Source organism: Camelina sativa, chromosome 13 (assembly GCF_030686135.1).
Source record: "Camelina sativa cultivar CO46 ecotype springtype chromosome 13, ASM3068613v1".
Lineage (NCBI taxonomy): Eukaryota > Viridiplantae > Streptophyta > Magnoliopsida > Brassicales > Brassicaceae > Camelina > Camelina sativa.
In genome coordinates, this window is record NC_141892.1 from 13,882,324 (window position 1) to 13,904,565 (window position 22,242).

Here is a 22,242-nt window from a genome sequence, read left to right on the forward strand (position 1 = left end):
AGAAAATATAATTTGATGATATTTTCATTTTCTCAGTAGTTGATTTGTTACCATCTATTACCTTCATTATAATTGACAATTCATGGTAGCATGTTTGCTTAAAGATACCTTCATTATTACATCTATATACATAGATATATGATTGACCTTTACACCCTTAAATATAACCAACCCTTGGTTTTTAGTCATCCAAAAAAAAAAAAAATAACAATAAAAATATATAAGCTTAAAGTCTTTTCAACTACTATTTAACATAACATAAACAAGAGCTTTCTGATAAAACAAATCACCAAACTCAAAAAAAAAAAGGCTAAAGTAATAAGAGCAAACAGATCTGTCTCTCAATCTTCAGAATTACAAGAAGAAAAGAAGAGAAAAAATGGTTCTAAGAAGCTCAATCTCCAACACAAGAAAGTTCTTCCAAAAAACTATTGACAACTTCAAGTTATTTTTCTCCAACGATGGTACTTATCACAAACTACCCAAAACACCTAACATTAATGCACATCATCATCCAAAGTCCAACATCATCACACCAACATCATCCACACACAAACAGTTTCAACCGAAACCCAAAGACTATGTGACTACAAAAAGATCTTTGACTCTAGAACCGAGAAGAGGAGACAGAGACAAGACACTACTTTCCCAACCAAAGGTGAATCTTGTTCGTCGAAAGCTAAAGGAGATGGAGAAGATGATGAATAATGATATAATAAGCGATGAGCGTTATATCTCAGATGTAAGAGAGTTTTTGCATTGCTACTCTTGCCTTCGTTACACTGCTTACCGCGACGTGGTTGACCATTTTTTCATGGAGGTCTACTCTGATTTCTTTAGCCCTCATCATCATCTCGAGCACACCCGAGAGGCTGTACAAAGAAGGCATCCAACGGTGGTTCGAGTTGGATCCTACGGTGACCATCAAAACTGATGGAACGGAAAACTTCTAATATACATGATCAGTGATTGATATGATAAGATTATAAATTTAGTTTCATTTTTTCACTCTTTCTTTTTCTTCATATTTTTGTCAACCTTGTGAATCGTGATTGTATGTGGCTTTTTTTTTAATAGAATTTTGTAGTTTTTAATGTTCTGAAGGTTACAAATGACAGTTGATGAAACGTTTTATTTTCTTTATCTTGGTGGGTAATGTACCACTTTTCCTGGGAATTGTAAACTCAACTGGTTTCATTCAGTGATCAGGCTAATCAAATAAACTGGAAACAATCAATTTCAAATGAAAACAAAAACCGTTTAAATTCCGTTGAAAAAATGTCATTAACGGATTTTAGTCCATCTATTATAAGTCGTTGAAATTTAGATTGGACAAACTAAATCTTGCAAAATATTATTCAACTAAGATTTACCCTGTAGTACACCATACCATAGGTCATTTATTTGATTTTTTTTTTATATAAAATTTAGAGAATTTTGTAATATAGTGAAATCAAGAATTTTTGAGTTTAAATATAAATGTATATCCAAATTTATTTTAAAATGTCGCCAGCAGAAATATAGGGTAGGACATGTTGGATCGATATTTACATAAATTTAAATATATTTCATCTTGTGTCACACAACAAAAATCATTTCATCCTCTAATATTTATTATTTTTATTTAATAAAAATACTATTAACTATTTCAAGATATATATATATATATATATATAAACTATAATATAACAGGGTAGTATTAATATAGATGAGACGCTACACAGACGAACTATCCAAATGTCATTTTAACTACACCAAGAAAACAAATAATGCATAGTGAAAAACACAACGAATTAAAAATCCTATATATATTAGTAGAGAAGCACACTCTTGAGAAAGTTGATGTATCATCGCTAGAGAGCTCGGTGCACTTTTTAGCTAAATACCCTTAAATTTTCTACTTAATTACATTAATATGCCATTATATTTTTTTTAAAAACAATTAACTGAATAATAATTAGATATGTTTTCATTTCTCTCACAAAATTTAATATCACATATTAAAACTAATTAAATAATTACTTACTATTTTATGGCAAAATTTCACTAAACTTTAATTACGAATATACAAGTCAAAGTTAATATTGGTTTCTTAAAATCAATATAAGTAAAATATCCTCAAAAGGCTATAAAAACATATCAATTAAATAAAGTTAATAAAAATAAAGAATAGATAACTTATTAAACATATAACTTATTAACAAAATCATATAAAAACAAAATGTTATTTTTTATGTTAGTATTATTACAATAATAATTTAAATAACAATCTTTCAATTGTTATTATAACTGATTATAAAAAGAAGTATAGTACCCCTGAATTATTTTTAACTCATTAAAAGAAACTTATTCCCAATAAATATAGATTTTGATATATTCATAAATAAATATAAAAATGATAACAAATTAGGAGATATCATGAAATGTGATTATATATATATATATAAGTATGGAAACTAATTAATCTCAACATTTAGTGCGATAGAAATAGGAATATTGATAACCGAATAAAAATATATGTTCTAATTGTACATTAATCTATGTGCTATTAAAAAGGAACGAGACAATAACCTTTATCACTAGAAATAAACATAGTACCCAAAAAAAATCATAATTTATTTAAAATGAATAATTATTAGATTATGCAAAATTCTTATAGTTAATCATATAACCATAAATATAAATTTGATTTTTAAAGCACACAAAAATATATATTGCCATATATTGTAACATTTTCTAAATATTTTTTTTACCACGTTCACATATATCACGGGTGAAATGTACTCTTACATAAATATGTTGATTTTTGAATTTCATTAATTTTTTTATATTTTTTTGGTCTTATGACTAAACATATTTTGTTCACATAAATATTATGTATCCACATACATATTATGTTCGACACAAATAAATATTAGTTCTATGATAATAAATTTCCTTTAATCAATTTATCTTGCACATAGTGTGGGTTGTTACCTAGTTATGTTGTAAACCTCATTTCAGCCATTATTTATAGATTTCGATAACTGAGCCGTTATATTGTAATTAAAACAGATTGAACCGGAACAAAAATCTAAACCAAAACAATTAAACCGATGAGATCCCAAACAACTTGGTTCTCTAAGTTAGCCGACCAGGCTCTCTAGAAAAACCCAACTTGAGTTCCTTCTCAACTACTAGCACACGATTTTTTTTTAAAAAAAATTATTTTGGGGGTTTTAAATTTTATAGTTCTTATTGATGGGAGAAAGCGAATTCCAAGACAAATCCTGACCAAGTCGATGGTAGTGAAAGAGTGTTCATTATAATCAAACAATTAACGGTTTAGGGTGTGCATCGATCAATGTAAGGTTTGGTTTGTGCGGAAAGATTAAGTTAAACAATCGTTTTGTTGCGTTTATGTTTATGTAAACCCTTTAATCGGGTATAAAAGGGTGAGAAGTCGACTGGTGTGAAGGTTTGACTGTTCTTTGTCATTCTTAAGAGTTAGAAAAGTTCTTGAGGGGTTTCTGTGAGTTTTGGGGCCTTCTAAGTCAGTTTTTAGTGTTCTTGGAGCGTGAAGAAGGAGATCTGAGCGTTGGTGTCGAGTAGGGGTCGTGGGAAAGCTTGATTCTCATTGTTCTTCATCAAATTCGTTATTCTCAAGGTGAGTGCATGACCATGTCGTATATGAGCATGAGATCTCTGAGTTCTTTGCATTTCTCTGTGATTTAAGGATCATTTTTCTTGTTTGTTATGATTTTTGTGTTTCCCTATGATTGGTTTTGGTTGTGGATGTGTTCATGGTTGGTTTGTGATTATGGAGGACGATTCTCGGTGAAGAAGGCTTTTGGGAATTGACGCTAGGGCGACATCATCAATTGATGCAACGAGTGCATCGGTCGACGCAGTTGCGAGGATTTTCAAGCAATCAAGATGATGCATCGTTCGATGCAAGGAGTGCATCGGTCGACCCAGCTAGGGATTCAAAGAATTGCATCGATCGATGAAAGGTGTGATGCATCGGTCGATGCAAGGCGTGTGTCGGTCGATGCAGTTCTCAACTTACATGTGCTTTGTAGCTTGGTTAGTATAATTATTGTGATTGTTATTTGTGCTTGCAGTTCATATTGCTTGTGTGTATAGCCCAATAGATGGGAGGATTGCCTCACTAAGTATTTCTTGTAATACTTACGTCTCTCTTTTGTGTTGTGGTGCAGGTAAAGGCAAAGTGTGATCGATGAATTGGGGCAATGAAGAGGAGGATCTTCTAGAGGCTTGATTGATTATGGTCTAGCTATTGTTAGGTTCCTAGATTTGAGTCGGTAGGACATTGTAGGATTCTGGTGATTGCTTCTTGACTTTGTTGGTTTTTGGATTGTTAGAGTTGGATTGGATTATTCAATATTTGAATTATTTATTGGTTTATTGGTATTGTTTTGTTATCCGCTGTAGTTAAATGATGCTAGGTTGTTAGTGGGTGTGAGACCACTAGTGAATTATAATATATATATATATATTATAAAAAACGGGAAGAGTTGTTTTATTTTGTTATCAAAGCTCTTACGGTTCTAGGTCTAGGCTTCGCTGTAGCTTTTGCTGTTGATGTTTGGGATTTCATGCTAGAGTTGATTATGTGAATTATTCAATTGTGTGTGGCATGGGGTCCTAGAACATCCTCTTCGAGCTTTCAATGAGATTCCAAGGTAAGTTGTGTGTTTGAGTTTGTGGTTTGTTTGTGTCCTTAGCCTTATGTCTTTGGTAGTGCAGATGGTTAGAGGTGGAGCTGTTGTTGGACGTGGTCGTGGACACGTTTGTGGCCGTGGTAGTGCTTGTGGTAGGGGTAGAGTGTAATGACTGCCTCTGGGTATCCTAATGGTACCACACTAGAAATACTTAATCCACCGCTAGTGAGAGGGAGAGAGAGAGAGATCCATCGAGCATAGACCGAGTTTCCTAAGAGCCATCGAGAATCCGAGAGTCATAGTCGAGAGAGAGATCAGTAAGTGATCCTCCAACCTAGTCCATGGATAATATTAACGGTTTATCATCGGATGGTAACGATGACCGATGTATCCATGTAGTGTCACAGGATCGGACAAGTAGGTCGAGAGATAGCGGAGAATTAGCACTAAGGGTCGAAAACCAAAGGTGAGTGCGTGATTGTGGCCGAGTTCTACAGTCGATCTCTTGACCTGCAGTTTATTTTGTCTTGTTTGCTTGCTTGTCATGATTAATTGATTTTATTGCATTAATTTGATGGTTGGTCTAAGCGATTTGGACAACTATCCTATGAGTTTATTTGACTTGCATGAATTGATTGAATTAGATCCTATGTAAGATTGATATTATTGAACTGAGCCTAGTGAGACAGGATGACCGCTGCCTCTTTTTTGGATGCAGGAAAGGAAAGGTCCGAGGATTTAAACCTAAGAGGTTGACAAGCTCGCGTGACAAAGGCAAAGAAGGGAGAGGATGGTGGATTTGGGTAGTTTAAATTCCAGTCTAGTAAATTATAACTATGTATTAACTTATTCGCATGACTTTCGTTGTACTTGAACCTCATCTTAAATTTGATTGCACGTTTATGCTTATTTATGGTCTGCTTTACTTAACTGCATGTGCATATTGTCGAATGAACAAATGAAAAATTAATTGGCCCTACGTTAGAATCAGACATGGTTTAAATTGGTAAGGAATTTTAGGGTTACAATTGGTATCAAAGCGCGTATATAGTTCTAGGACAGTTAAGCATAGATGGGTATTGGGTCTAAAGCCACCCTTCCTTCGCCTAAATGTCTCGCGGTAAGACATTTTTAGTTATTTTTATGTGTGCAGATCGAAGTTGGTATGGAAGGTAACTCATAATCGGTCATGGTATTTCAAAGATGGTAGTGAACACACATAACTCGGATAATATAGCGGCTATACAGGGAGCACCGATTCCACCAGCGGTGTAGGAGCCAGTATAGGAGCCGGTGTGGGTGGAGTTATTGGTGCCGGTATGGGAGCGGTTGCCTGTAGTGGGCGCTGGTACGATTGCATTGGTGGAGATGGGACATGTGTTGGGGGTGTTGGCACAATTTTTAGAAAGAATGGCCCCACCACTGGCAGCAAATCCACAATTTTGATCACTTCACCCTTTAAACTTGAACCTTGTTTCTGCTTATGCTTGAACCTTGGCCTTGCTTTCTTCAAAGACCTCTTGGTTAACTGAACTTGAAGATCCTTCACCAAGCTAGTCAACACTTGAACTGAATTCTTTAGTCCTTGAACAGCTTCTACATTGTTTGGAACCTTGATCTTAGAATCCTTGTCTTCTTTAACTGGTTCAACATCATCTATATCCTCTATGGCAAAAGGTTGGCCTCCAATGGTGGGTTGGTTTGTTGCATTCATGATGTCAAACCTCATAGTCAACCCATCAGCAATTTCCAGGTTGATTATACCTTTTCTAACATCTATCATTGCTCCAGTTGTGGCCAAGAATGGTCTTCCAAGGATAATAGGATCATCAAGCTCTTGTTCCATATCATGGATGATGAAGTCAGTTGGTATCCTTGCTTTACCTATCTTCACTGGAAAGCTTTCCAGATTACCAATCACATCTCTTCTAGAGCCATCAGCAAGACTAATGTAGAGGTTGCTTGGTTTGAACTCTTCATAACCCAGCTTTTGTGCTATTGAGAAGGGCATAACACTCAGAGAGGCTCCAAAGTCACATAGACACTTGTTGAAGTGCATATAGTTCAGGGAGCATGGTAAGTTGAATAGACCTGGGTCTTCTAGTTTTGTTGGTATAACAGCTTCCCCAATCTTCTCAAGATCCCTTTTGTCCTGATTCTGAGCCTTCTTCTTGGATATTTCAAGTAGCATGCCTTTGTAGAGAGGATATGGAGCATAATGTTCCAAACCAGGTCCCCTTTCTTCTTCTTTTTTCTCAATGACAACCTCTTGTTTCAAAGCCATCAATTCCTTCTTTTCAATTATTTCTCTGAGTTCCTTCAGCTTTCGTTCCTTGAAACGCCCTAGGAATGGTAGAGCAGGCTTGTAAGCAGGAGGAATGTATCTAACAGGTTTAACAGCTTCTACGGGATTAGCTCGATCAGTCACTCGATCATGTACTCAATCGTGTGCGTGGTCGAGTACACGGTCGAGTGGTACTTTGGTTTCTGTTTGCTGTGTAAAACCTTCACTCTGAGCTTTGTTTTTGTGACAAATCCTCCCCAGCTTGAACTTCACTGTCCTCAGTGACAGCTGCCTCATAGAAATGGATAACTTTAGCTGTGAACTCCCTTGGATTTTGAACAGCCTTACCAGGTAGTTGGTTTGGCTTAGGAGCTAATGTAGAGGCAATGTTGCTCTCCATGAACTTGACTTTAGAATTCAAACTCTCAAACCTAATATTCAGATCATTGTAAGAAGAATCCAGCCTCTGGTTTAGCTCAGCTAACTTCAATGTGTCCCCCACCAGGGTTTCAGACCAGCCAAAGCCAGGAACCAGATTTAAGAGCTATGATGCAACAGATTCTACTTGGAAACCTTGGTGTTGTTGCTTGGGTACATAATTGTTATGTTGCTGGGGCTGTTGAGGTGGATAGATGATAACAGGATTTTCACCCAGGGTATCAATTCCCTATGCAGTTGTAGTACAAAGGGTTATCAATCCAAATGGTTGTTATGCTAACAGATGAGATATGATCAGAACTATGCAAGTCAAGCCAAGCAAAAGTTGGGGTTTGATCTAACAATCCTAAAATGATTAGAAGAAACTAAATAAACAAGAACCAAACGACCTAATCACTCGATGCAAGCATTCGAGTACATGATCGTGTGGGGTGATCGAGTGAAGAAGATAATGAAGAACAACTCGAAGGTATACTCGAAGTAGGTGATCGTGTACCTGTTCGGGTAAGGGATCGAGTTATGAATGAAAATGTAAACAATCTAAATACGAAAGCTCCTAAGGATGGGGTACTCGACTCCTAAGTGTTCCTAACCAGTATGGATGTCCTACGTGCCTCAAACAAATATTCCCTAGACAATGAATCTCTAAAAACTTATTAAAACACTCTCATGATAGAAACAATCAACCTTAATCACTTCCCTACCCAACTCTCGTTGGAGAAACATGACCAAGCAGGCAATACAAACCGATTCATTATTGTCAATAAACCCCTTACTCATCTAATCTCTTAGGCTAAGTGAGTAAATCTCTAGCATTGATTGATTCAAGCATTTTTTCTACACCTCTCGGTGGTAAAACACCCTAGATCTAATCTCAACCTCTTGGTCTGTTGATAGCATTAAGAACACCAATCTAGAAGAGAATTTATAAAACACAAATATCTAAGCTAAGACATTCTAACCGATCAAGAACACAAAATCGTCTATCCCATCCCTAGAAACTTTACTACACTACTCAGATCTCATGGAAAGAAACACAAAAACACAGACAAATGAGAATTGCATTATATTAAAAATAGAAATAGAGTAGAAGAGTATAGAATCAAGAAAATGCAAAAGATATAAAAATGAATCCTAACAAAGTGGAAAAAGTGTTTGAGTCGCCCAAGATCTCTCTCAGAAGCTCTCGCTATCTAGTTTGAGGGTCTGCGGCGTGCTAGGTCGAGAGGAAGAAGAGGGGGGTTTATATATGGAAACCCATTAACCCTAGCTTCTCAGTCCTGCCCGAGGGTATGCTCGATGGGGTGCACGAGGATGAGCTCGGGTTGATCTTCGGGTAGGTCCTCGGATTGCTCTTTTTGTTCTTGGATCATCTTCGATCGGGTTGGTGTTCAGACTGTTCTTCCTGCTCAATAGCTCCTTCGGGTACATGCTCGGGTTTGACCTTGTTTCTCCCCATTTTAGGCTCTTAAGCACCTGTTTTCATCCAAAATATGAAAATGCAAGAATGCAACACCCTAAATGGCCTAAATGTGGATTCCTACAATAAATTACCTAAAAATGCTAAGGTTATGGTGAAAATGATGCAAGATATGGACAAAAAAAGATGCTTAAAACATGTAAATTAGAGAGTTATCAGACCCCCAAACTTAAATCTTTTTAGTCCTCTAGCAAGGAAGTAGGAGGGTGCGGTTCTAAAATGTGACTCATAACCTTTGGAGCTAAGCGAAGGATTCAAGCTATAGTCCTTAAAGATAGTTTAATGGTGCTAAGATTAATCAACATAATTACAAAGATTTTTCTATGCTTATCACCATGCATCGATTCAGTTCAACCTCCAACTAACAACAAAAACTTGCAATTCCTAAGAACATCTCTTTCACATTCATTAAAGTGTTTGGCGAATTCTTGTGAACGGAAGGTGAATCAAGCTCAACTGGTTTCAAGGGTGAGGCGTTTGGGTAGGTAGGTTTCAAACAATATCTTTGGGTGGCTTACTCTCAAAAGAGTGAATGCAAGACAGTTGTGAAAACTATCTAAGATTGAGAACAATTTGGGCATGCAAAGCTTAACTCTTGATAAACTACCCTTTTCTCATTCACTATCTTTTTTTTATCAAACCCCCTAGAATAAAACTACGCACATCCTTGATTTGGTTTCCCTTTAATTTTTATAATCCCTAAGGTTTAAACTTTACACATCTAGCTCTCTCTCTTTTTTTTGTTTCTTTTCTTTGCTAAACTCCTAATAATAATCCAATATTTTTTTTCTTCTTTTTCTTTTCGAGGACACTATAGCAAGATCTTTTTCTCTCTTTTATTTTTACTTAGAGACTTAAAGCTAATTGAATCGAACCTTAGGGACTTTCTCTTTTTAATTTCTCACAACCCAACCCCAAATAATCATGATAACCATCTATCTTCCAAAGCTGATCCTAATTGCAAGTTCAAATTCTAAATTAGCTAAATCAAGAGCCAGTTCTTCGTCGTTCTCTATACTCTCAAGGTTTCACAACCTATAGCACAATGAAAAGGCCTCACTCAACGATTCACAACAAGGTTTGAAAGAAAGGTTTGGGTTCAAGGGTAGATAGAAACCAAATTGGGTCAAACGAAGAGATTGGCAAAAATGGAATGTTAACCCGAGTTTAGAGTTACCAAGAGCAAGTATTCAAATCTCATAAGCAAGACAATTTTAAGTTCAGTTTAAGTCCAATAATAAAGAGATGATTCAATGTTCAAGCAAGTGGAGGAAGTTTTCAAAAGATGCAAGGATTTAAACAAAGATTTTTCATTTTTTTCCAAAGATTGATCTGGCAACAATGAACTGTGATTAAGGGTTATAGCTTCAATCCTAAGATTTGGCTTTAAACAAGGTGGCTTTAATCATTGTCCCCTAAAATGCATATGCAACAATCCTATATGAAGCAATCTAGACTCAATCCTAATATGAATATGCAACTACATGAACACTCTGTTTTATTTTTATTTTTTCAAATTTTTAGGGTTTTTGTTTATGCAAATAGATGCAGACTCAAATGAACAAAACTAGTATGCAAAAATTTGAAATAAAAATAAAACACAATGTTATATACATCCTAGGATCCTCCCCAAACTTAAATTACACAGTCCCTGTGTAAATAAAAGTCTGAAAAATAATCCAAGAATCACACAAAATGAAAGAAAACTAAATGCAATGTTATTTACAAAGATTGGATGAATGTGGTACCTCATGGGTTGGTGAAGAAGGAGGATGTAACAGCCTCCATACTTTCCAACGTGTAGCCAGGGTCGTCACCGGCTTCAGCAGGTGCTGGGATTCGCTCATCAGAGAGCTCGGTTATACGCACGGACTACCTGCTCGGACCAGCGTCCAAGGGGTTGATCGGGTAGGGCGTCGCGTAGGTCATCGGGTAGCTTGAGAACACTGAGGAGGGAGAAAAGACTGAAAAAGAAGAAATGTAAGTTATATTTACACCACTGCTATTGGGACTTCCTCCCAAGAGAGCTTATTTATAGTCGCTAAGCTTGACTGTTAATTATTATCAGACCGGCGCTGTGTCGGTGAGGTGCAGAGATGTCCCCACCTGTGTACTCTCATTCGCCATGTATTTCTTCACCCTTTGCCCGTTCATGGTAAATTCAGTCCCATCTTTCCTGAGTAGAGTTACTGCTCCATAAGGCATAATCCCTTTAATTTTGAATGGTCCTGACCATCTTGACTTGAGCTTCCCTGGGAACAGTCGGAGCTTCGAGTTGAACAGAAGGACTTTGTCTCCTGCTCTTAAATCCTTATGTTGGATCTTTTTGTCATGAAAGGCTTTGGTTCTCTCCTTGTAGATCTTTGAATTATCATAAGCCTCTAACCGTATTTCATCGAGTTCGTGGAGATTCATTACTCTTTTTTCTTGAGCAGTCTTTATGTCCAAATTCAGGAGTTTGGTTGCCCATATCGCTTTATATTTTACCTCAACTGGTAGGTGACAGTTTTTTTCATAAAGAAGCTGGAAAGGAGTTCGCCCAATTGGTGTTTTGTAGGCTGTCCGGTAGGCCCATAATGCATCATCTAGCTTGAATGCCCAATCTTTTTTTGTGATTCCCACAATCCTGGCCAAAATCGCCTTGATCTGTTTATTACTTACCTCCACTTGTCCGCTGGTTTGTGGGTGGTAAGTTGTTGCGACTTTATGCATGAACCCGTGTTTCTTTAACAAGCTATCGAAAATTTTGTTAATGAAGTGGATTCCTCCTTCACTGATTACCACTCTAGGGATTCCAAATCTTGGGAAAATGATGTTTTTTTGAACATTTTCAACACGACCTTGTGATCATTTGTCGGGTTGGCTATTGCTACATCGAAAACCTCGACTTCTAAGATCGGATATTGAGGCATCTCATTCTTCCTACCGATGTTACCCATTTTCTGGCATGGATCACACTTGGTTATGAAGAGCTGTGCGTCTTTGAACATGGTTGGCCACCATATACCAGCTTGGAGTATCTTTTGCACGGTTTTATAGGTGGCAAAATGACCTCCATAGGTGGACCCATGATAGTGCTCTAGTACCCCCCGGACTTCTTCCTCAGCTATACATCGTCTGAACAGGCCATCTGTCCCTTTTTTGTACAAATAAGGCTCATCCCAGTAATAGCTGTTGATATCCCTGAAGAAATTCTTCTTTTTGTGAGCATCGTAGTCCTTAGGAATTTCCCCGCAATGTAGTTCACGAAGTCAGAGTACCAAGGTAACTTGGCTGACTCGATTGCCATGAATTCGATCAACCCTGTTGACTCGGGGATCGAGTGAGCTATTGTGTGCCCAATCGTGTGGCTCATTTCTTCCAAGAAGTCGATGTGCATCAGTCCCTCTTTAGGCATCGAGTCATCTATTGGAAGTGGATCCTCAATTCTCATTCTAGACAAATGGTCTGCCACTCCTTTCTCGATTCCTTTCTTATCCAGGATCTCTATGTCGAATTCTTGCAGAAGAAGTATCCATCTGAGGAGCCTAGGTTTGGTGTCCTTTTTTGACTAAATGTACCTTAGGGCAGCATGATATATATAAACAACCACTTTTGATCCGACCAAGTAACTCCGGAATTTCTCAAACGCAAAAACTATAGCAAGGATTTCCTTTTCAGTTGTTGCATACCTTGTCTGGGCCTCGTCCATGGTTCTGCTGGCATAGTAGATCACATGGAGCTTTTTATCTATCCTCTGGCCAAGTACTGCCCCCACTGCGTAATCGGACGTGTCACACATGATCTCGAAAGGATGGTCCCAATTAGGAGCTTGAACTATTGGTGCACTCATTAAAGCTTCCTTTATCTTTTTGAAGGCATCTAAACAATCCTTGTCGACAATAAATTCTGCATCTTTGCAGAGGAGTCGTGTTAACGGTCGAGCGATCTTGGAGAAGTCTTTAATAAATCGCATGTAGAACCCTGCGTTACCTAGGAAACTTCTAACGTCTTTCACCGATCTAGTAGGTTGCAGTTGGACCATCACCTCTATCTTAGCCTTGTCAACCTCTATCCCCTTTTCTGAGATCTTGTGGCCTAGGACTAGACCTACAAATTCGGTTAGCTCGGTTTTTTCGGTTCGGGTTAATCGGTTTTCAGTTTTTCCTGAAATTTGAAAACTATTCCGAATAGAACCGATTTACCTACCGGTTCGGTTCGGTTTGTTAACGGTTTCTTTGGGTTATTACACTTCGGTTAGTTCGGTTATTGCAAACACAAATAATCAACCAAAACAACAAACATTAAGTTCCAAAATACACTTACATCAAAGGTTTAACATCACAGAAACAGAGACATTAAGTTCCAAAAAACATGAGTAACAAATGACAAGATACCAATGCTCACTAAAGTTCTTAAGAGATGCATTTGGTACGTTGTCATTGTTGAGGCAAAATAATAGTTAGATAGAAAGGTTTTTTGTTCAAAAGATTTAGAGAATAAGAGACAAGCCTTTATGCCCTGTTTCTCCTAATTGCCAACTTAAGAATCCACAGATGGCTGTCCATGAACCTGTGAAGCTGCATAACCAAAAAAGAATACAATTAGGAATAAGTCAACAGAAAATAAACAGATTAGATAAATGAATTACCTAATGACTCGTGGAACTCCATTTCTTCAAACATTTGCACAAATTTGCTAGTTTGTCCTCATGAATGGTATTCCTCAGCCATTGTTGAGTGAAAATTAAGGATTATACCATTTGTGGTGACAAGCAACTTCGATAAGGGTCCAAAATACGACCGCTTGTGCTGAATGCAGACTCGGATGCCACCGACGACACTTGAATGGCAAGCACATCTCTTGCCAACTCTGACAGGATTGGGAATTTAGAACTGTTATTCTTCCACCATGATAAAACATTGTAATCCAATCCCAAATGATATTGGGTTCTTGGCACAGGTTTCTCCAGCAAGTACATGTCAAGCTCACTACTAGATTCTTCATATGCGGCATCCAAAATCATGTCAGGGTACAATGAATCCATCCTTTCATAACAATCATCATCCGACAAATCAAACATTGAACTTGTATCTACTGATTCTCCATGATCACTTCTAGCAGCAGTACTACTCTCACCTTGAGAAGGGGTTGAGCTAAGCTTCGACGCATACTCCTCATATAGCTTCTTCTTCACACTCTTAATCGTTGATCTGAGATGAGTAGTTTCGACACTATCCTTCCCATAAAGCTTGTCGAAGCAAATACTAGCAAATTGCATCTTGTTCCTCGGATCAGAGACCGAAGCAATGATCACTAGTGGATTCATGTTGACAAGACCATCCCAATACTTCTCAAACTTGGACCTCATCACCATTGCTTCGGTCTTTAAGAGTGAATCAGAGTTGCAGCTTAGATTGATCAAGTTTCTCTCGATAATGACGATCTCATTGTAGGCAATAGAAGATGTCACTGATTTTGTTGCAGAAAAAGCTAATGTGCAATTGAAAAAGATTCTCAAGAATTTAACTAACCTTTGCACTTCATCCCAATTAGAAAAATTTGGAGGACCAACACGTTTCTCCCCTTCAACTCCATCCTAGCCACTATCTTCTTTCTCTATGAAATACTCATTGTACAACTTATCTTCCAACAACATCTTCTCAAACGCAACTCTGAACTTGATTGCGGTTGTGAGCATAAGATAGGTGGAGTTCCACCTAGTGGCAACATCAAGACACAAGCTTCCTCTACTACAATTTCCAGTCTCAACCCTCAACAGAAAAGATTTGAATCTATCGCCTGAAGACCTGCAATACTTGATTGCATTGCGGATTTCCATGATACTCGGGTTTGCTTTAGCTAATCCATCTCTGACAATCAAATTTAAAATGTGAGCACAACACCTCATGTGAAGATAATCCCCATGTCCAACTAATGCATCACGTCCTCTCATCACCAAAGCATCTGTGAACAACCCTAAAGCTTTATCATTCGCTTTTGCATTATCAACAGTAACCGTGAAGACTTTCTCAATTCCCCATTCTTTCAGACATCCAATCAAGTGTGATGAAATGGTATCTCCTTTGTGATCGGTGACAGGCTTGAAGCTAATGATCCTCTTATGCAATTTCCAATCTCGATCAATCCAATGAGCTGTGACCATCATGTAACTACAAGAAGTGGTTGGAGTGACCCATATGTCGGTTGTCATCGACACTCTCTGCTTTTGGTGACCAAACAACTCTTTCAAAGCAGCTTTCTCACTCAAAAATATCCCATAAATATCAGAAGTGGTTGTCTTCCTGCAATGAACTGTGTACATGGGGAGATTGTTGCTGCAGAATCTCCTAAAACCTTCTGATTCCACAAATGCAAAAGGTAGCCCATTAAGCATTTTTATCTCATTCACAGATCTCCTAAACAGACCTTTATCATATTTCACTGCTGTCATAACTCCACTACTATCACTACCCAACACTTTCTGAGTCCACTATCCTCATACTTCTTAAACAACTTGCACCTACTAAGGTGACCCTTCATGGCACTTGTTCCATTTCTTACAGTATCACACCCCATCTCTTGGCCACAATAGAGACAATTTCTGAGTGGAACATCCAGATCCCTCTGAAAAAAATGTTGCCACACGGCTGACCTTTGAGCTGGCTTTTTTCTTGCTTTGGCTGGCAAAGTAGAACTTGCTCTTGATCGTTTCCCTCCAACTGACGAGACTGGTGGACCATCGTCTCCTTCAATCTCTTCACCCAAATAATCATTGTTGTCTTGAAACGATTCTGAATCCATCTACAATTGGCAATACAACTTGAATTAGACACTTATCTACAAGTTTAATAAGCATCAGTTACAGAACATGTACAAACTATGAGACAAAGCTTCGAGACAAAAAAAACTTACAGTGAAGAACGATGATGAAAACTAGCACTCTAGCAGAGAAGAGAATATCCAAACAGCTTAGATCGGTAAACACAGATGACTTAATGATTCGAACTTCGAACAGCTTCCGTCGCTCAGCCGCTTGAGAGAGAACGAAAAGATTAGGTTTAGTTGTTAATTAAGAATGTTTTAGGTTATATACTTAGGTTTAATTATCGGTTAACCATCGGTTATTTACCTCCGAACGAACCGAAGGTAAAACCGAACCTAAATTATTTATATTCTGATTGGTATAACCTAATCAGCCGAACCAAACCGTTTACCCTGAATGTCGGTTCGGTTCGGTTCGGTCGGTTCGGTTCGGTTCGGAATCGCAGGCTTACCTAGGACTATCCCTTCTTGAACCATAAAGTGGCATTTTTCCCAATTTAACACTAGGTTGGTTTCTTCGCACCTTTTTAGCACCTTACAGAGGTTTGAGAGACAGGCGGAGAAAGAGGCTCCATAAACTGAAAAGTCATCCATGAAAACCTCCACCATCTCTTCTATTAAATCCGAAAAGATGGACGTCATACATCTTTGGAAGGTTGTGGGAGCGTTGCACAAACCGAAAGGCATCTGCTTATAGGCAAAGGTACTGTAAGGGTAGGTGAATGTCGTTTTCTCCTGGTCGGCAGGGTGTATAGGAATTTGGAAAAATCCACTATATCCGTCAAGAAAACAGTAGTAGGGGTGGTTAGCGAGCCCTTCCAGCATCTGGTCTAAGAAGGGAAGAGGAAAGTGGTCTTTCCTAGAGGCTGCATTAAGCTTCCTATAGTCAATACACATTCGATGACCTGTTATTGTCCTCGTGGGAATTAGCTCATCTTTCTTGTTTTTGACGACGGTGATTCCTCTTTTCTTCGGAATGCAGTGCACCAGGGACACCCAAGTACTTTCAGAGATGGGGTAGATAACTCCAGCATCGAGAAACTTTAGAATTTCCTTTTTCACCACTTCCTTCAGGTTTGGGTTCAGCATACGCCGAGGTTCTACACTGGAATATGATTCATCTTCTAGGTTTATCTGGTGGGTGCACAGATCAGGGGATATACCCTTGATGTCATCTAGAGTGTAGCCTATTGCCCTTCTATAATTTCTCAACTGAGTGCAGAGCAATTTCAGCTCTTTTTCAGGTAAGCTAGAATTAACGATAATCGGGTAAGTTGAGTTAGGTCCCAAGAAGGCGTACCTTAGCCCAGATGGGAGATGTTTGAGTTCTTCTTTGGGCGCCTTTGACTCGGACCAGTCATCGGTGGCTTGTAGGTGTGATTTGGAGTGGTGCTCGATCACCTTTCTCGGTGTGTTGGTCATGGTAGTGATCGGGTTGTTGACCGGGTGGTCTGGTGCTGAGCAGCTGCACGACTTGACGTAGGAGGTAATCACCGAGTTGCGCAAGCTTTGGTTGGTGAGAATCATCTTCTCCTCTTCAGTCTCCCCCGGATTTAGATAGGTATCGAGCAATTCCTTATAGAGCTTCGTTTCTTGGTGTATGAATCCCTCCTCGCTATCTTTTGTTAGTGTTGTTTGTAAACAATTCCCGATTGTTACTTCCTCAAGCGTCTCCTCACGCAGTTTTTCTAGTTCCTCTATCCAGAAAGTTTTTCCCGCGATTGTGGGCTTTTTCATAGTTTCCCGAATATCAAACTGCATAGTGAGGTCTTCCCCAAGCTTCAGATTGAACTTCCCGTTTCTCACATCTATCATTGCTCATGCGGTGGCTAAAAATGATCGTCCCAATATAAGCGGATCCCTTGGTTTGCCGTCCATTTCCAAAACCACGAAGTCGGTTGGTACATTTAATGATCATACCTTGACCGGCAGGTCTTCTAATACTCCACTTGGCAGCCTTGTGCTCCGGTCTGCTAGAACTAGTTGTATGTCGATGTGTTTGAATTTCTCAAACCCAAGGCGTTTAGCGACAGTTAGAGGCATTAAGCTGACTGATGCCCCCAAATCATAGAGACATCTTCCGAACTTCAAAGGGCCAATTGAGCAAGGTAATGTGAATGACCCTGAATCGCTCAGTTTCTTAGGTGCAGCAGTCCTTTGGATTATAGCGCTGCACTCGTGATTGAGTATGACCATTCCTTGGACTTGCTTGATCCGTTCCATCACTGCATCCTTCAGGAATTTCTGGTAGGGGATATCAGCGTAAAAGCATCCATTAGAGGCATGCGGAGCTCGAGTTCCTGCATTTATTTTTTGAATAACTCCTTGTACTTCTCAAGAAGTTCCTTGCAAAACCGTCCAGGAAATGACAATGGTGGCTTGTAAGGTGGAGGGATGAATCGCCTCTCTTTCTGGTTTTCTCCTCCTGGTTTGTCTATAGGTGGTGGGATTACAGGAGTGTCAACCCGATCATCTGTCCGGGTGGGGTGATCGGGTAAAGCGTCGGGCTGCTTTGTGGGATGGTTTGGTGGGTGAGTAGGAGTTGGCGGCTCACAGAGGTCCTCCCCATCTAAGTCATTTCTTTCCACAGGAATGGTAGGTGGTGCCTCCCTAGGTGGTAGGTTGCGTCCACTCTGTAGTGCTATGGCGAGTGCAGACTCCTGACTCGTTGAAGTTATAGCTGATTTATCTATGAGCAGCTAATTTGAGAGCTTAAAGCATCAAATCGGTTGTGGAGGTGCTGGTAATTGGTCAATAACCGTCTTGCGAGGTCATCGAATCTTGTATTGACTTGCGCCGCCTCGGTTTTCTGAGTTGATAGCACTTGGTGCATCATGGAGATCAAATCGAGGTATGAGGAAGTGCACTGCCTCTCGCTGAGCATTCTCCCCATCTTGTTGCAGAAATTGCTCTGCCTCTGAGATGGCATTGACATGTTGCTCCTGGTTCAGGAGTTTATCCAGCTTGTCATTTAGGGCTTTCATGTCCCTCATGTACTTGGCATCTTCCTCTCCAGTAGATCGTATAGTGCGATCGTATTCTCATTGTAATGGCCATCAGATAGACCTAAGTTCTCAACTAGATCCCATCCTTCGTCGACATCCTTGTTGAGGAAGTTACCATTGCTTGCGGTGTCCGGCAACATCCATATCTTTGGGACCACACCTCGGTATAGCGTACTTAGCAATGAAGCATTGCTAAAGCCATGATGAGGGCATCGGGTGGTGTATCCCTTGAAATGTTCCAAAGCTTCACTGAACGTCTCATTGTTCTTCTGAACAAAGCCGGATATATCATTTCGCAGCCTTGTAGTTCTAGAGTTGGAGAAGAATTTGGCTAGAAACGCCTTATTGCATGCTTCCCAGATGGTGATGGACTCCTTGGGGAGTGATTTCTCTCAAATGTGTGTTTTGTCTCCCAAAGAGAATGGGAAAAGCCTGAGCTTGAATTCCATCTTCACTTACTCCATTTATCTTGGTTAGGCTACAGAGCCTATCAAACTCATCCAAATGGTCTAATGGGTCCTCCATTGGCAACCCATGAAACTTGTTGCTTTGTATCATCTGGATGAGACTACTCTTGATCTCAAAGTTGTTGTTCTGGACAACAGGTGGCACAATGCCATTTCTTTGAGTGTGAGTAGATGGAGCATCTCCTACTCCTATGTTGGTCCTCGCTGGAGGAGCTGGTGGACCGTTCATTTCCTCCTCAATTGTTGATGGTTGTGGTTGTTGGACTTGTTGTTGACGTAGTAGCCTAGGTCTGTCGATGTTGTCGATGAAAGGACTCAAGTGTTGGCTACCTTTGGATCATGTTTGCATACACAAACAGTTGACCGAGTGAGTACACGAGGGTCAACCCGATCTAGGTGATCGAGTGACAGGTCGGGTGGGTACCCGTGTTGTACCTGAAATGCAAGAAAAACAAATACGAAAGTAAACAAGTCAGTAACTAACCAAAGTAAATTATAAAACTTGATCTAGCAAGTGCTGAAATCCTAAACGTAGCAAATTAAATTCAACCAAATGGCAACGGCGCCAAATTGATAACATGATTTTCACTCAGGGTATCAATTCCCTATGCAGTTGTAGTATAAAGGGTTATCAATCCAAATGGTTGTTATGCTAACAGATGAGATATGATCAGAACTATGCAAGTCAAGCCAAGCAAAAGTTGGGGTTTGATATAACAATCCTAAAATGATTAAAAGAAAATAAATAAACAAGAACCACACGACCTAAGCACTCGATGCAAGCATTCGAGTACAGGATTGGGTGGGGTGATCGAGTGAAGAAGATAAGCAAGAACAGCTCGAAGGTATACTCGAAGCAGGTGATCGTGTACCTGTTCGGGTAAGGGATCGAGTTATGAATGAAAATGTAAACAATCTAAATATGAAAGCTCCTAAGAATGGGGTACTCGACTCCTAAGTGTTTCTAACCAGTATGGATGTCCTACGTGCCTCATGCAAATATTCCCTAGACAATGAATCTCTAAAATCTTGTTAAAACACTCTAGTGATAGAAACAATCAACCTTAATCACTTCCCTACCCAACTCTCGTTGGAGAAACATGACCAAACAGGCAATACAAACTGATTCATTATTGTCAATAAACCCCTTACTCATCTAATCTCTTAGGCTAAGTGAGTAAATCGCTAGCATTGATTGATTCAAGCATTTCATCTACACCTCTCGGTGGTAAAACACCCTAGATCTAATCTCAACCTCTCAGTCTGTTGATAGCATTAAGAACACCAATCTAGAAGGGAATTTATAAAACACAAATATCTAAGCTAAGACATTCTAACCGATCAAGAACACAAAATCTTCTATCCCATCCCTAGAAACTTTACTACACTACTCAGATCTCATGGAAAGAAACACACAAACAAATGAGAATTGCATTGTATTAAAAATATAAATAGAGTAGAAGAGTATAGAATCAAGAAAATGCAAAAATAAAAATAAAAATGAATCCTAACAAAGTGGAAAAAGTGTTTGAGTCGCTCAAGATCTCTCTCAGAAGCTCTCACTATCTGGTTTGAGGGTCTGCGGAGTGCTAGGTCGAGAGGAATAAGAGGGGGGTTTATATATGGAAACCCATTAACCCTAGCTTCCCAGTCCTGCCCGAGGGTCTGCTCGATGGGGTGCACGAGGATGAGCTCGGGTTGATCTTTGGGTAGGTCCTCTGATTGTTCTTTCTGTTCTTGGACCCTCTTCGATCGGGTTGGTGTTCATTAGAGAGTTATCAACAGACTTGGTCTTGTGGGTTTGCCACATTAGTACTTCTGTAAGAAATATTGTTGTTCTTGAACTGGTTGTAAGGCTTGAAACCACCCTGGTTATGTACATAACACACCTCAGCCATTTCATTCTCCCCAGCTTGAACTGTTGTGTCTTCATCAGCAAGAAAGTGAATGTTTTTCTGCTGACTAAGCAGAATCTGGTCTAACTTATCATGCACAGTTTTCAAATCTTTCTTGTACTTCTCATCCTGGGCAGGTTCAACAAATCTGACAGTCCTATCATAGTATTCATTGTAGTTCCCATCTGATTGGGCCAAGTTTTCTACCAGTTCCCATCCTTCATCCACATGTTTGTTGAGAAAGTTCCCATTTGATGCAGTGTCCAGCAACATTCTGATCTTTGGTAGAAGTCCTCTGTATAGTGTGCTAAGTAGAGACTCATTACTAAACCCATGATGAGGACATTGGGTTTGGTAGCCTTTGAACCTTTCCCATGCTTCACAGAAAGTCTCATTATTCTTCTGTGCAAAACCAGATATCTCATTCCTCAATCTAGCAGTCCTTGCATTAGAGAAGAACTTGGCCAGGAAAGTCTTCTTGCAGCCATCCCAAGTTGTGATAGCTCATGTTGGTAAAGTTTTCTCCCACAAGTGAGCTTTATCTCCAAGTGAAAATGGGAAGAGTCTGGGCTTGAAATTGTCTTCACTTACTCCATTAATCTTGGTTAGGCCACATAGCCTATCAAACTCATCAAGATGATTTAAGGGATCTTCCATAGGCAGACCATAGAACTTGTTTGACTGGATCATAGTAATCAGCCCACTTTTTATCTCAAAGTTATTATTTGCTACTGCAGGTGGGACTATTCCTGCCCTTTGTGGATGGGTGTTTGGAGCATCACCTGCTCCAATCTGTCTTGGCCTCTGCATGGGTGGATCCATGAGCAGCTGGTGTTCCTGTTCCTGAAGGATTCTGGTTCTCTGTTGCCTCAAATCTCTTGGTAAACGGTTGATGTGCTCAATGTATCTCTCAAGGTTCTTGTTTCCTTGTGATCTGGTTTGCATGAACTGACTCGAACTGACACACGGTCGAGCACTGGCTCGAGTGAACCTTGGTTGGTGACTCGATCAACTACTCGAACTGACACTTGGTCGAGCACTGGCTTGAGTTGAAGACCGAACTGACTGAAATTAGAAGACTGACTGAATTCGGATTGGTGACTCGATCGATCACTCGAACGTGCAGATGGTCAAGTGTTGGGTTGAGTTTGTACCTGAAACTCAAAACAACCAAGCGGATGAAGATTCAAGTCAGTAATGAGCAA

At 39.3% G+C, this 22,242-nt stretch overlaps 2 protein-coding genes and 2 non-coding genes across 4 annotated transcripts; 3 read left to right on the forward strand and 1 right to left on the reverse strand.

Annotated features, from left to right (window-relative positions):
• Positions 1 to 200: 200 nt before the first annotated feature.
• On the forward strand, positions 201 to 1,127 carry LOC104736796 (uncharacterized). Its single transcript, XM_010456856.3, has one exon. The coding sequence runs from the start codon at positions 380 to 382 to the stop codon at positions 932 to 934; it is 555 nt and encodes a 184-aa protein (XP_010455158.1). The 5' UTR covers positions 201 to 379; the 3' UTR covers positions 935 to 1,127.
• Positions 1,128 to 13,359: 12,232 nt separating this feature from the next.
• On the reverse strand, positions 13,360 to 14,443 carry LOC147929527 (zinc finger BED domain-containing protein RICESLEEPER 2-like). The gene is made up of 3 exons (XM_087480649.1): positions 14,380 to 14,443; positions 13,605 to 14,338; positions 13,360 to 13,425 (listed from the first exon to the last, which is right to left on the reverse strand). Exons 1-3 carry the CDS (start codon positions 14,441 to 14,443, stop codon positions 13,360 to 13,362), a joined length of 864 nt encoding a protein of 287 aa, XP_087336775.1.
• A 4,427-nt stretch (positions 14,444 to 18,870) lies between these two features.
• LOC147929528 (small nucleolar RNA R71) lies at positions 18,871 to 18,977 on the forward strand. Its single transcript, XR_015579003.1, has one exon. It is a non-coding gene; the product is annotated as a small nucleolar RNA R71 (small nucleolar RNA).
• A 2,388-nt stretch (positions 18,978 to 21,365) lies between these two features.
• LOC147929529 (small nucleolar RNA R71) lies at positions 21,366 to 21,472 on the forward strand. The gene has a single exon (XR_015578983.1). It is a non-coding gene; the product is annotated as a small nucleolar RNA R71 (small nucleolar RNA).
• Positions 21,473 to 22,242: the final 770 nt, after the last annotated feature.